This window comes from Mustela erminea, chromosome 6 (genome assembly GCF_009829155.1).
Source record: "Mustela erminea isolate mMusErm1 chromosome 6, mMusErm1.Pri, whole genome shotgun sequence".
In the NCBI taxonomy this organism is placed as follows: Eukaryota; Metazoa; Chordata; class Mammalia; order Carnivora; family Mustelidae; genus Mustela; species Mustela erminea.
The window spans coordinates 81,299,810-81,314,015 of NC_045619.1; the positions used below are offsets into that span (position 1 = coordinate 81,299,810).

General features: G+C 37.7%; 1 protein-coding gene across 4 annotated transcripts in view; it reads left to right on the forward strand.

Moving 5' to 3' along the window:
- Positions 1-14,206, forward strand: part of ANO6 (anoctamin 6) — a 187,894-nt gene that overhangs the window by 128,431 nt on the left and 45,257 nt on the right. For all 4 annotated transcript variants that reach the window (XM_032347961.1, XM_032347962.1, XM_032347963.1 and 1 more), the window contains 2 exons: positions 5,055-5,189; positions 12,243-12,348. In XM_032347961.1, coding sequence (XP_032203852.1) covers positions 5,055-5,189; positions 12,243-12,348 — 241 coding nt within the window. The remainder of the gene's footprint in view (positions 1-5,054; positions 5,190-12,242; positions 12,349-14,206) is intronic.

Sequence of the window (14,206 nt, forward strand, 5' to 3'; positions counted from 1 at the left end):
CGCCATGATGAGTTGGGGTGAGGGAAAGGAAGTGAAGAAAGTTACGTTTGAGCGGGCGACAGATGGACCAGGACCTGGAGAGTGAAAAGGAGCCAGGATTTTGTGGATTAGAAGGAGGTCATTCTTGGCAGCTTGCACGATGGCCCATGAGGTCCAGGGTCACTGGCAAGTATGAGGAAATATAGAAGACCTGTGCTAAGAAGAGAAGAATGAGACACAGGTTAGAAGGGGGGTGGCGGGATCACGGAAAAGAGGTTAGATTTTAAGGACAGTGAAAAGCACTTGTGATGCTTTAAGTACTCCCATAATTTTGTCTCATTCACATATTGCAAAGATAATTTGGGGAATGGCTGACAGGGGCCCCAGGAAGCAGGGAGAGCAGGTAGGAGGCTGTCGGAGAGGCCAGAGGAGAACTCTTAGCAGCACAGTTGGAATGGGTGGTAGGGGAGTCCGTGGGACTTTGTTGGGGGTTGAATGTGGAGAGTGAGGAGCGGAGAGTCAGGCTCCCCCAGGTTGTGCCTGTTTTTTCTACCTCACCTCAGTGCCCAATGACATGGGAAAACCACTTGACATTAAAAGTAAGAGTTTTAAAACATTGAAGAGTTTTTGTTTTGCTTTGTTTTACATTTTCTTATGGGAAATTTCAAACATAGGCAGAAATAGAACAGGACAGCCAAACCGCCTGTATCTGTCTCCCACCTCCAAAAATGAGGAGCTCCTCCCTGGTCTTGTTTCATTTTTCTCTCTACCTCCTTCCCATCCCTTTCCACTGGAGCATTTTGAAGAAGACCCCAGATATCATTATATTTCATTAATATTTCATTCTCTCTTAAATGCAATCTGAATACTTACAATCATCAAAAAGCCATGTTCAGATTTTCCTGATTATCACAAAAACCTTTTTTTTTTTTTTTTAACAATTTTTAGTTCAGATCAGAGAACCAAACAAGGTCCAGATGGCGCAATTAATGTATTTCTCAATTGTCTTCTAATCTTTCCATTTCTTTCTTCCTTGTGACTTTGGAGGAGTTTCTCCGTTCTCTGTTTTACTGACTTCATTCTTCCTTGTGCTGGTGGTGGACTTGTTGCTGTGTCCTGTGTATTTGCTTTAGCTAAGTAATTTGTTCCTCATTTGAAAATTTGATCTGATTGCGGTTCAGCTTTGTAGAAGAATACTTAATATGTGGAGTTTCATACTTCTACCAGAAGCTACATAATGTACTGTTTCTTCTGTGTGTGATGATAGCAACCGTTAGTGATCATTGCTTAGAGTCATTTCATAAGGGATTTTATTTTGCTATTTCATTTGGTCATACTCTTAATTTCTTCATTTTTTTAACTGGATTACAATCATAAAGAGGCATTTTCTCTCATTAACTCCAGGTATTCTGTAGGATAAAATTTTAAAAGAGGGTGTTTGTGCATATGTAAACATTTGAAGCTGATACTCACATGTGATTTTCTTTTATGTTAAGCCCAAACCATTTGATGGCAGGGTGTTGGGTTCTTCATCGTCCTTTATTGATTTTTTTGGTAAAGAGAACAATTTCCCCACTATTTTAAGTATATTTTGCTAAGGAAAATGTATTTTTTTTCTAACTATTCCCTGTCCCTGGTCCACATGTTCCTTTCCTTGCTTCCCACTAGTAACCCCTTGAGCATTTGGGCTGTTAAACCTTTATCTGTGGGCCCCAGGGATTACCTGAAGGGAAAATCAGTTCTTTTCCAAAAAGCAAACCAGATAAACCAGAAAAAGCAACTGGGGGAAGCACATTTTGCACAGAAAAAAAAAAAAAAAAGAAGAAGAAAGAAAGAAAAGGAAAGAAAAACTACCTCCCAAACTCCCATTTTTACCCTCAGAGTGAGAAACTATGATATCCGTAAGAAAGGACAGGAGTTCTATAAAAAAGGGATCTTTCCTTTTTTTAGGATAAAATGTGATTCTTAAAAATGTAATAGAATAGAAAAACCCTAATCATAGTATTAGAAAATAAAGTTGAAGAAATTGTACAGAACACAGAGCAAAAATATAAAGAGACAGAAAAGAAAAAGGACAGGAAGAAATAAAAATTAGAAGATCAGTCCAGGAGATGCAATGAACAAAGAGTAGGGTGCTAGGAATGAGAACAGAGACAACATGGGGAGGAAATCCGAGCAGTGTCTGAACCATATTGCAGAACAATAGAGAGCATGAGGAGTCCCTCGTGTCAAGCAGTGCTGTCAGGAATCAGGAAGACAGCCAAAGGAGATGAGCTGAGAACAGATAACACTAGAACATGCAGGTGGTACCAAGAACTGATGATTGGCAAAGCCAAGAGCTGATGGAAGAACCAGAAAAGGCTTGGGAAGGCTAATGACTGATAAAACTCCTTAAAAAGGGAGGACTTCTGCAGCAAACTGTCAGATTCTCCAGATTCGGACTTTTCCTTGTCTGACCATATTTGAAAGACAGCGGCCCCAGATTGGTCTCTGAACATAAGAGAGACCCTCCACTGCTTGAATGTAATGAGCACTAAGTGTCGCGAGTGGACCTGAACTAGACTGAGTCCTCATCTCACCTGTACGCTCGGGGACTGACTGCATTTGGTTCATTAATTTCTTACCCTCATTGTATCCTGTCTGTTGTGTGACTTTGTATTGTGTCTTGCCCTGTGTGGCGTGTATGAAGCCAGATCAAATGTGCAGGGAAGTGCTATTGAGTTTGGAGTCGCAAAGCTGTTACAGTTGTGCAAATCTTGCTTTATGAGTGAGTAAAGCTGACATTGTGGAAAGACACAACTTGTACCTACACACCTTTATAGCACACTCGGGACAGGAACTGAATGTGCCGGGTCTCCAGATTGAAGGAGCTTACCGAAGGCTCAGAGGATGAAAGTGGAGCCAGCCAGTCACCTCAGCATGTCATCAAGCCATGACAACATGACACCTCAGGACACTGAAGACAAAAAGAAGATCCTGAGAACGTCCAGAAGGAGAAACAGAACCTCCAGAAGGAGAAACCTTCATTTGAAGGACCAAGACTCAGAATAACATCGAACTCCTCAGTGACAACACTGCGTGTAGAAGAGAAGAGAGCAGTAACTTCAAATTTGCAAGGGATGTGATTTCTTACTTTCCAACTCCACAGGTGGTCAAGCTGTTTAAATAAGTGCGAGGAACTTCTGCCACTTAAACGTGCCAAGTAGTGGGGGTGTTGCTCCATGAAGGAAGAGGAAAACATGGCTTCGGTACACAGGGATTCCCAACGTGAGAGAAAAATGGAGAGATTCCAGGTGATAGCTCTGTGCAGGGCTAGAGAATCATTAATCTGGGTTGGAGAAGATCCGATGGGATTCATTCAAGGAGGTGAAAGCAATAGACCACCTCATGTGTTTGAAAGTACTGAGCAAATTACATGTTAGGTCAAAGTCCAGGGTTGAATTGTTGGTAAGCATACAGAAAACTAAGCGGTAAACCACCGTGACAATCACTAGAACTTTCTGACCCCTTGCTGAGTATATACTTTTAACTTAGATCAAAAAGCTGAATTTTTAGAAATTGATGTTAAGAATTGGAATGTTCTTGGCAGAAAAAGAATGATCACAATATCGTATTTGAAAGAATTATTATATTTTATTCCCAGCCTTTCAGCAGGAACTTGGAGGCAGTTTTTGGTCTGGATTCAAAAATTCTTTCTGATCTTTTTGCCTCCAATATAATGTAGGTATCTCTGGAAACAATGAACTCCCTGTCATGCTAAGTATCCAAGCAGGGACTGCCTGACTAGCTCTAAATGAGGCAGAATATTTTTACTATTGGAAAGTTGGACCAGTAACCTCTAACATTCTTTCCAGTTTTAAGTGTGGCATTTCCAGTGTGGATGGTTGATAAGAACATATCACAGAAAGCCTAACAGCCAAGATGTTGCAAACCCATTGCCAAGCTTTTCTTTCTCAGCACTACTCTAAGCCTGTCATTGACCTACAGTTTATGAGTCAGACAGCAAAGCCCCAGTCACATAAAAATGCAACACTTGGTTCCTCCTGACTCCTGATTCGATGTCTGGGCCAGTCCTTCCTTATGCCCAGGGATTAGCCTACACCCAGGCCTACGACCTTTGAAGCTGATGGCGGGTTCAGCCCAGGGATGTTCCTGTCTGAAGGGAGTCTCCAGGGACTTCAGGCCTTCCTCAGAGCTTAGTCCCCACCAGGCTAAGCCCAAGGACCTCAACCCAGCTCCTTACTACTGAGCCGGAAGTCTCATAGAGGTCTTTAAAGAAGCAGAGAGCTAAGTAAATATAGTTTCTGTGGGCCAGTACTGAGCCCGGGAGTGACTCAGTGTAGGAAAGTATCAACAAAGCAGCCGTCCCCTAACAATCATCTCAGTGTGCTCTCCTCACCTCTCAACTCTCTCCTAGTCCTGAACTGCATCTGTCTCCCTTTTAGGAATAGTCTGTTGCGGCTTCCTGCCCTACCTCCTTTCTTCCAAAGGGGCCTTCTGGACTCTTCCCCTGATCAGTTTTCACAACTTAAGAGAAAATGGAAGTGCTAGATGTAAGGAATACAGCCCAGTGGATTCCTCAGTCATTGTCAGTGACTTCTCATCAGTCCTTGTATTTGTGATTTACACTAATTTATTTCTGATGTACATTACACTGACTCCAGGGGAGTTCTCTGGACAAGCAAAAGCAAGTACCTGGGAGCAGATTGTTCATGTTCATTTGTCTCATGCATGTTACAGTCTTTTGGAGAATGTATCAGATGTGTTCATGTTTACAAAGAATGATGGTGATGTATTCTGTTTGGTTACTGTGTAGCATTTTTCTTTCCTTCGCCCAGTTCTAACTGACTTTGCTTCACCGGGTTTACCAGTGATCTGTAGTTCTAGGATATGTAAAATACTTGTTTCCTAGTGGAATTAGGGGTCTTTATGAAAAGGAACATGTTTTAAGTATGAATTGAGTAAGAGGTCTAAGCTTAAAGCCTCCGGTATTTAAAATCAGAAATTGAGGTTAGGATGAAGATGCAAAGCGGTTTGGTGTGTCTTGTAAAATCACCTTTTCTGTCTTTCTTCAGGAAATATTATGGAGAAAAGATTGGAATCTACTTTGCCTGGCTGGGCTACTATACTCAGATGCTCTTGCTGGCCGCAGTTGTAGGAGTGGCTTGCTTTCTCTATGGCTATTTTAATCAAAATAACTGTACGTGGAGGTGAGTTCTGTTTATTCCTTGTTACCGTGATGAAAAATTCTGATGAGAGATTCAAAAATTCCCAAAATCAAAAATTTGAAAATTTTGATTAGACATACAATTATTTTCAGTGTCTTAGGCAGTTTTAGTAACAAGAAGACTCATCACGGAACACTTACTGCCTTGGATAATATATCCCTTTTGTCCTGAGTGTAATAACTAAGTGAAGTGGAAAAATTTTTTTTTTTTAGATAATGCAGCCCAGTTTCTGACAGGAATATTACCCTTAGGAAACACTCCAATTTTTGAGACAATACTGTATTTGAAAAAGAAAGGCAGTCTGGAGGGAGAATTGTCCTTGAACTTCTGCTCCCCAGAGGAATGTTCCGCTCAGGCCTACAGATGGGAGCCAAGAGGCGCTCTGATTTCTTCAAGATTTCAGAAGCAAAACTTGATAAAATTGGTATTTTTATGCTTTTAGAAATGACTTTTTAATATATATTAGGAAATTGGTGTTTAGAAATTCAAGTAAACAATACTTTTGCTTTTGTTCTACTTTTAAAAAATTAGGCCTTACAGTGTTATGGAAAAAAAAGTAAGTGATAAACAATTAGTTTGTGCTTGGTGTTAGAATTAAAATACCAGCTGCACTGTCTAAAGGGAAAAAGCATGGATGCCAGAACATTGAATTTCCCCAACACTGTTCTGAATTGTCATTATGCCTCTGCTTTTGGTAGTATCAACCTTTAGAAGGGATGCCACACTGAAGCAGGCATTTTCTTGTGTTCACCTGGCCTCTCTCCAGCTGTGACAGCCAGATCAAAATTTCTGGGCACCAGCTATAAGCTAGCTGATGACCAGATTTTTCTAGCCCCAAGCATATCAGCCTGGCTCCCGAGGCAGGAAGCTTACATGGCAGCTCTGATGTATAGGCATAATTATCCATTCTATTTAACGGAGAATTCTGAGCATTTTGTACCCATTATGGCTTCTTAGCTAGAAAACTGCAGATGGTCTTTGAAGTACTCTCTTCTCTTCACTGAAAATAAGAGTTCAGGGCCAGAGGCTGAATGTTGCTACCTTTTGCCTAAATTTGTCTCTCGCTTATTTTGTATTCTCCATTATTTTGTATACTGTTCCAACCAAAAAAACAAAAACCATAAAACAACATCTCAAAAATATATTTTAAAGTGCAAATTAGCATTTTTATAAGGTTCTTGCATTGTGGCTGTCCTCATTACAGGTCATTTTATACAAACACCCTGACAGTCACGGCACATGTTTTCTACTATTTCACACAGACTGGTTTACAGAAATCTGGGGCAGGGTCTTGGGGATATACTCTCTGTGCTCAGAACTGTTGGGGCTTTAATTACTTACGTTAAGTATTTTTAAAATACATGCATTTAAATATTTTCAGTTAAGTTTATGACAGGCTGAGTAGATTCACAGGAATAGAAAATGTATTTAAGGTCTAAGGAATAATGATCCCTCACCAGTTTAAAGAAAACAACATTACTCTGACCTGGGAGATGCTTCCCTCAGTTGCATTCCCTCACTTTCCACTTTGGAAATCAGAACTACAGTAAATTTTGATTTTTTTTATCATTCCTTTAAATAGACTGTATATTTTTTTTATCACATATATCTGTATCCCTACAAAATATATTTCATTTTGTGTGCTTTTGAAAATATGCATGTGTAAGTGGAGGTTCCTATAGGTATTTCCTCTTTCTCAAAATCTTATGTTTAAAGCTTATGTCCCTCTTTAAACATAACAGCTTTATTGAGATATGATTCAGGTACCATAAAGTGTGCCCTTTCACAGAGTACAGTTGAGTGGGTTGCCTTTTCACTTACTTGATGGTGTCCTTTGAAACACAACAGTTTTTAATTTTAATGAAGCCTAGTTTACCTAATTTTTTTCTTTGATTGCTTGTGCTTTTGGTATCGTACCTTAGAAAGCATTTTTATACAGAGTCATAAAGATTTTATCAGTGTTTACCATCTACAAGTTTTATAGATTTAGATCTGTGATTCATTTTTTACCAGGTATGTATCCAGGGGTCTGGGGACCATTATTGAAATTTTTCCCTCTAGGATTATCTGAGCACTTTTGTCAAAAGCCATTTGGCTAGAGGTGTAAGAGTTTGTTTATGGACTCTCAATTGTTTTCCATTGATCTCTATGTCTGCCCTTTTCACAAATACATACTATATTGATTACTGTAGCTTTATTAGTAAGTTTTGAAGTTGAAGACTTCACACAATGTTTTCTTTTTCAAGATTGTTTTGGCCATTTTGGGTCCTTTGCCTTCCATGTTAATTTTAGGATCAGCTTATCCATTTCTGCAAAAAAGCCAGAATTGCATTAAATCTGCAGATCAATATTAAGACTTATGATCTATGAACACAGAATATCTTCCCATTTATGAAGGTCATCTTAAATTTCTATTAATAAACTCTTTTGTAGTTCTCACTATTTAAATTTCACACTTCTTTTCTCAAATTAATTCTAAGTATTTTATTTTTGATGCCATTATAAATGAAATTGCTTCCTTCATTTAATTTTTGGATTGTTCATTGCTCGTTTATAGACATATAATTGCTTTTTGTGTATTGATTTTGTGTCTTATAACCTTGATGGGCTGGCTTATTAATTCTAATAGTTCTTTGATGCATTTCTTAGAATTTTAATCCAAACTGTCATGTCATCTCAAATAAAAGTAGTTTTACTTACTCCTTTCCAGTCTGGAGGCTTTTAATTTATTTTCCTTGTGTGGTTTCCATGATTAGACTCTCCAGTATAATATTAATCTTAAGAAGAAAACATTAAGTCTTTCACTAGTAAGGATAACACTTGCTATGGGTTTTTCATAATTGTTCTCTATTGAGTTGAGAAGTTCCCTTCTATTCTGAGTTTTTATTTGCTACTCTGTTAAAATGACATATTACATGAATTGATTTTTGTGTGTTGAACTATCCTTGCATTCCTGGATACATCCCACTTGATGATGATTCTTTCTATATGTTACTGGATTTGCTTTGCTAGTATTTTGTTGAGGAATTTTGCATCTGTATTCATAAGAGATAGTGGTCTTTAGTTTTCCTCTAACATCTTGGTATGATTTTGGTATCTGTAACATTGGTCTCATAGAGTGAATTAGGAAGTGTTCCCACTTCTTTATTTTAAGAAGGGTAAGTGAAGCATTTGTGTTGATTCTTTAAATGGTTGATAGAATTCCCTAGTGAAGCCATCTGGGCCTAGGCATTTCTTCATGGGAATTTATTTATTTATTTATTATTTATAAAGATTTTATTTATTTATTTGACAGACAGAGATCACAAGTAGAGAGGCAGACAGAGAGAGAGAGGAAGGGAAGTAGGCTCCCTGCTGAGCAGAGAGCCAATGTGGGGCTCTCTTCATGGGAATTTTTAAAAAAAAATTTTTTTTTAATTACTAATTCAGTCTCTTTACTTGCTGTTGGTCCATTCAGATTTTCTATTTCTTCTTGAGTCAGCTTCAATTATTTACTTCTTTCTAGGAATTTATTTCATCTCGATTACTTAATTTATTGGCATACAATTATCCATAGTATTCCCTATAATCCTTTTTATTTTTTAAGATCAATGACAGTGTCCCTCTTATCACTTCTGAGTTTAATAATTTGAAACATTTTTCTTTTTTTCAATTAGTCTAGCTAATATTTGTCAATTTTGTTGATCTTTTCAAAGAACCAACTTTTGTTTTTGCTGATTTTTCTGTTTATCTATTCTCTATTTCTTTTTCTTTTTTTTTGCCTTTTGCTTCTCATTTGAATGCTTAATTCATTTACATTTAATGTTGTTTTTTTCCTGTTTGGTCTTTTTTTCTCTATTCTTCTATTACGACGTTTTTGTTTAACACAGATATTTTCTAGTATACCATTCTAATTCCAGTTTGTCATTTCTTACTTTTTTGTTGTTATTTTCTTAAGTGGTTGCCCTGGAGATTGTAATTCATATCTTGTTGTAAAGCAATTTCATTCAGTTTTAATGCCAACTTAATTTCCAGTGTTATGCAGAAAATTTACATCAGTACTGGTCTTTTCCCTTTGTGCTCTTATTCTCATGCAAATTACATCTTTATGCATTATAAGCCCATCAGCACAGTTTTATCTATCTATCTATTTATTTATTTATTTATTTTTAAAGGTTTTATTTATTAATTTGAGAGAGAATGAGTGAGAGAGAGAGCCTGAGAGAGAAGAAGGTCAGAGGGAGAAGCAGACTCCCCAAGTACCTGGGAGCCTGATGTGGGACTCCATCCTGGAAGTTCAGGATCATGACCTGAGCCAAAGGCAGTTGCTCAACCAACTGAGCCACCCAGGCGCCCAACACCGTTTTATATTATTGTTTTATGTAGTTGTCTCTTACCTCAGAAGAAAATAATTACATACAAAAATACATTTATAATGCGTTATTTACCTGTGTAGTTACCTCTACCAAGTGCTCTTTATTTCTTTAGGTGAGTTTGAGTAACTGTGTTGTGTCCTTTCATTTAAGCCTGAAGGACTTTCCTTAGTGATTCTTGTGGAGCAGGTTGGCTAGCAACATTTTCTTTCAGGTTTTGTTTATCTAGGAATGTTTTAATTTCTCCATTTTTTTTTTTCTTTTGAAGAACAGTTTTGGTAGATATAGAATACTTGACTGACCCATCTTTTTCTTTTTTTTTTTTTTTCTTAAGATTTTTATTTATTTATTTGATAGATGGCGAGAGAGGACAACAAGTAGGGGGAATGGGAGAGGCAGAAGCAGGCGTCCTGCTGTGTAGCTTCACACAGTCATCACTGCTGTTGTTCAGTTAGTTATTATCCTGAACAAATTTTATAAAGTCTTTATTTTTGGTTGTATGTGACCATGAAGACTGTTTTCAGTAAGCTTAGTTGTCAGCTAATGATCGGACAGGATTTCTCTAAGTGCTGGGAACCAGTCATTCTTGGAGCTCTTGCCAAGTTGTTCTGTGTGTGTCTATGAGGAATGCCTGCAGCACTTTAGCAGGCCATTTGCCTGTCTTCCTGAGCCTCTACTTCCTGCTTATGCAGAAACTCAGAGCCACTCAGAGATGAGGAATTAAGGTGTCCTCAGGTCTTTCCTGGCCACCTGCACTATCCTACACATGCTCATGGCCTTCTACAGTCCTAGGAATTTATAGGAACTTTTTAAAGCCCCCTATCAGTATCTCATTCCCCAATGTTTCCTTTTAAGTTTCTTGATCAGCATCTTGTTGGCCCCTCCTGGTATTGCACCATAGGCAGTTGTAACGTTAATAATTCCTCCTAATGCTTTCAGCAGACACTCTGGGGCGACCATTTGCACAGCACGTATGAGCTCTGAGATGGGTCAAAAATGACAAATCCGGATAATGGAGCTTTTCCAGGGAGCTTTCAGACTAGTCGAATAGTGACAATTCTCTAGGGATGGATTTTTGGTGGCTTAAGATCACTTCTGCCTCATTCAGTGGCTCCTAGGCTACCACAGTAGTGGGGCTGTTGTCTTTTAACCCTACCATTAGGCTTAGGAGATGGGGATGGGAATAGGTCAAGTTAAAATGTCACAAAGCTCACTATCATTATGGAGATTTAGCTATTTTTACTACTCAGATTGCTTTAAGCCCTTGTTTCATTTCCAGAGTTCTACAGATGACTACAAAGGTTACTTTTCACAAATTTTGCCAGTGTTTTTATGGAAGAGCAGTTTTCCCAAGATCTTTACTCAGCTATTCCAGAAGTGTTTTCCCTGCCAGTTTGCTTCTAACTGAGTTATTTGCAAGGCTAATGAATTCTGCGACTCCAGGGCCATTAACATAGGAGTCCATCTGAGAGGCTCTGCCCTCCCCCCCCCCCCCGCCCCCCCACCCCGGGCGCCAGGGGCCAGTCTGCACCCTGTTCTAAGTTTGTTGTTTTTTCCTTATTAATTTGTAGGAGTCCTTTGAATACTCTAGTGAATAGTCCTTTGTCATGGGTTTCATGTGTTGCAAAACTTCTACCAGTTTATGGCTATTTTTTCTTCTCACTTTATGGTCTTTTAATGAAGTTCTCACTTTTATAAGATTTTGAGTAAATCAATATTTTCCTTTACTTTTTATTTCCTCATTAGTGGAGTTTCTCCTTACCCCAATGTTATCTAAATAGCCTCCCCCCCACCCAGCCCCAACAAGTTCCTACTGCTGCATTCCCATTTTCCACTTGGAATGAGTTTGTATGTAATAGGCTTTCGGAGTTCAATTTCACATTTTTCCATAAGGATATTCGATTGCAGCAAATGTCACTTCTCACTTTACTAATTTGCTGGACCAGCCCTATCCTAAGTCAGTTGCTGTATATGCAGAGGTCTCTTCATAAACTCTGTGTTTTTTCTTGCTCAGTTCCTTCTTCTGCCAACAACCTCTCTCTTGTTCTTGAGGAATGTCTTGAATGGTCTGACCATTTTGCTCTTTTATTGAATTTATGGCTCAAATGAAGGAGAAATGACATCTTCATATATTGATTCTTCCAAATTATGAATATGATAATGTATCCATTAGATCTTAACTCTTTCAGAACAGTTTTATCATGTCCTCTATAAAGCTTATACATCTGATTTGATTTATTGCTAGGCTCTTTATTTTTCTTAAGCTATGGAAATGTTATTTTAAAAAATTAATTTCTAATTATTGCAGATCTATAGGGGCACAATTCCTTTTTCTGACCCTATGTATATTTTGTATACGGATTCTGTGTTCAGCATCCTATCTTTGTTTCTCTTGACTTACTGTGCTGGCAAGGCCCCTCCAACTGAAAAGAAGTAGTGATAACAAGATACTTTACCCTGATCTAAAGGAAATACTTTTAGCATTTTACCATTAAGTATAATTTTTTTTATAGGTTTTATGTAGCAAGCTTCTGTTAGGTTAAGGAAGTTCAATTCCTTTCCTAGTTTTATAAGAATTTAGTTATTTTCTTATCACAAATGGATGTGTGATTTTATGATGCTGCTAAAAAGGAAGTCCTAGTCATTAAAACATTTTTAAATTTTATTTTTCTTTGTCCTTTAGCAAAGAAGTTTGTCATCCTGATATTGGTGGCAAGATCATCATGTGTCCTCAGTGTGATAAACATTGTTCATTCTGGAATCTCAATATTACTTGCGAGTCCTCAAAGGTAATTTTTGTTACTCCAAACATTTGCAAATAATGAAAGATTTTTTTTTCTTTGAATAATTTTAGTACAGCCTGGAATTATTTTTTTTCTGCGAAATTCAGAAGGGTAATTTTCAAATAAACCTCCAAACATTCTGAAAGGTAGACATAGAATGTATGTGTTTATTCCTCTTGTACAAATAGTAAATTGAGATGAAAAGCCTTATCTAAAATCTTCAGGTGGGTCAGTAAAGAACTACAGAATTGAACTATTAGAGTATTTGAAGTAATCAAAGCAGAAATCTCAAAACCAGCTTATCTCATGAATACTGTTTAATAGATTTACTTACTATAAATCTTTTCCTTATTTCAAGTGAGTAGAAACCTGATATTTGTACTTAAGTTTTTCCACTTTCAAGGTGTGCTGAAACTAAGTTTGGTTTTTTAAAAGCCTTGGTCATCAGATTTAGGCTGTGTCTATGAATATGCATAAGAAAGGCTTTGTATATAAATGATAATAGATTTTCACTTTGTCCCAGAACATTCCCAAAAAATACATCTGGCTCCCTTAAGCATGCTGATGATCTTGAGCTATATGACTTGTTACAACCCAGGAGGTTAAAGACAAGTACTGAGACTAGAGGTAGCTTACTGAAAGGCATGCCACGAACTCTGGCTGGAAAGAAAGGTGGTCATCTTACTTTGGAGAATTTTCCTGACAACTTGGACCTACTGTTTTCCCATGTTGTGATCTTTTCTCTGTCCCCTTGTTCCACCATGGAAGTTTAGGAACCTTTAAATGACTTTAGAATATTCTAACCTGCTCCATCAAAGTCTTATTTAAACCAAATACATTCCTATTATAATGATGTTACTTAGAACTTATATTTTAAAAGATCCTTGAACTTATTATTTTGACATAACCCTGTGAGGGAGGCGAAACAGGTACTCCCTCCATTTTACAGATTAAAACACTGCGGGTCCGAGAGAGAGGTTAAATAATTTGCTCAAGGTCACCCACCTAGTAACTGATGAAGCCAGAAACTGACAGCCAATCTGTGTTTCTTGCCATTACTGTGTTCCTCACCAGCTGACGGTAGTAGCAGCCACTTCACTCACAAATTGAGCACTGTGTTTGAAAAATGTTCTGCTACTTAATTAAGATGATTGCAGGGTATTGTCGACACATGGATTTTTACTCTTAATTTATGAATTAAAGTAGATTTCATTGCCTCTCCCCCAGAAACCAACACAAATTTTAGACTATAAAAATCTGTCCTAAATCACATAAAGTAAAGGACTTGAAACTAGCAGGAGGGAAGCTGCCTTCCAGTGATGTTGACTCATAAAGGTCACTGGGTAGTTCATATCCCTGGACACTGGGGTTAAGGCAAATGCCAGTGATAACACCAGAGGCAAACTCTACTCCACAAACTGTAATTGGAAAGTTCCTTAAGAAATTCTCTTTCAAATACGAGACCCCCTTCTTTTCTACCGACCCATCCTTAAACACGTGACTTTCAAAGTATGTCCCTATCTACATTTTTTTCACTGTTTTGGAAAAAATGAATCCTTTATGCTAATTTCCTAAAGACTACTTTGAATCTTAGAGTGATTTATTCTTTCATATGCCTCCTTCCCTTTGTAAGAGAATTACATTTTAAATTTTTAAAAGGAGAAAAAGCAGCTTTCCATGTCTTTCTTTGGTTAATTCAATCATTTCTTCATTTATACATTTATGTATACATTTCTGCCTCTTTCTTTTGGAAAGAGAGTATTCACTGATGGACATGAATGCTAAAAGGATTAATAAAGTAGAAATAGAAAATCATGATCAAGGAAATGAGGGAACAGTTATGGAAATAATCAGGATTGATGTT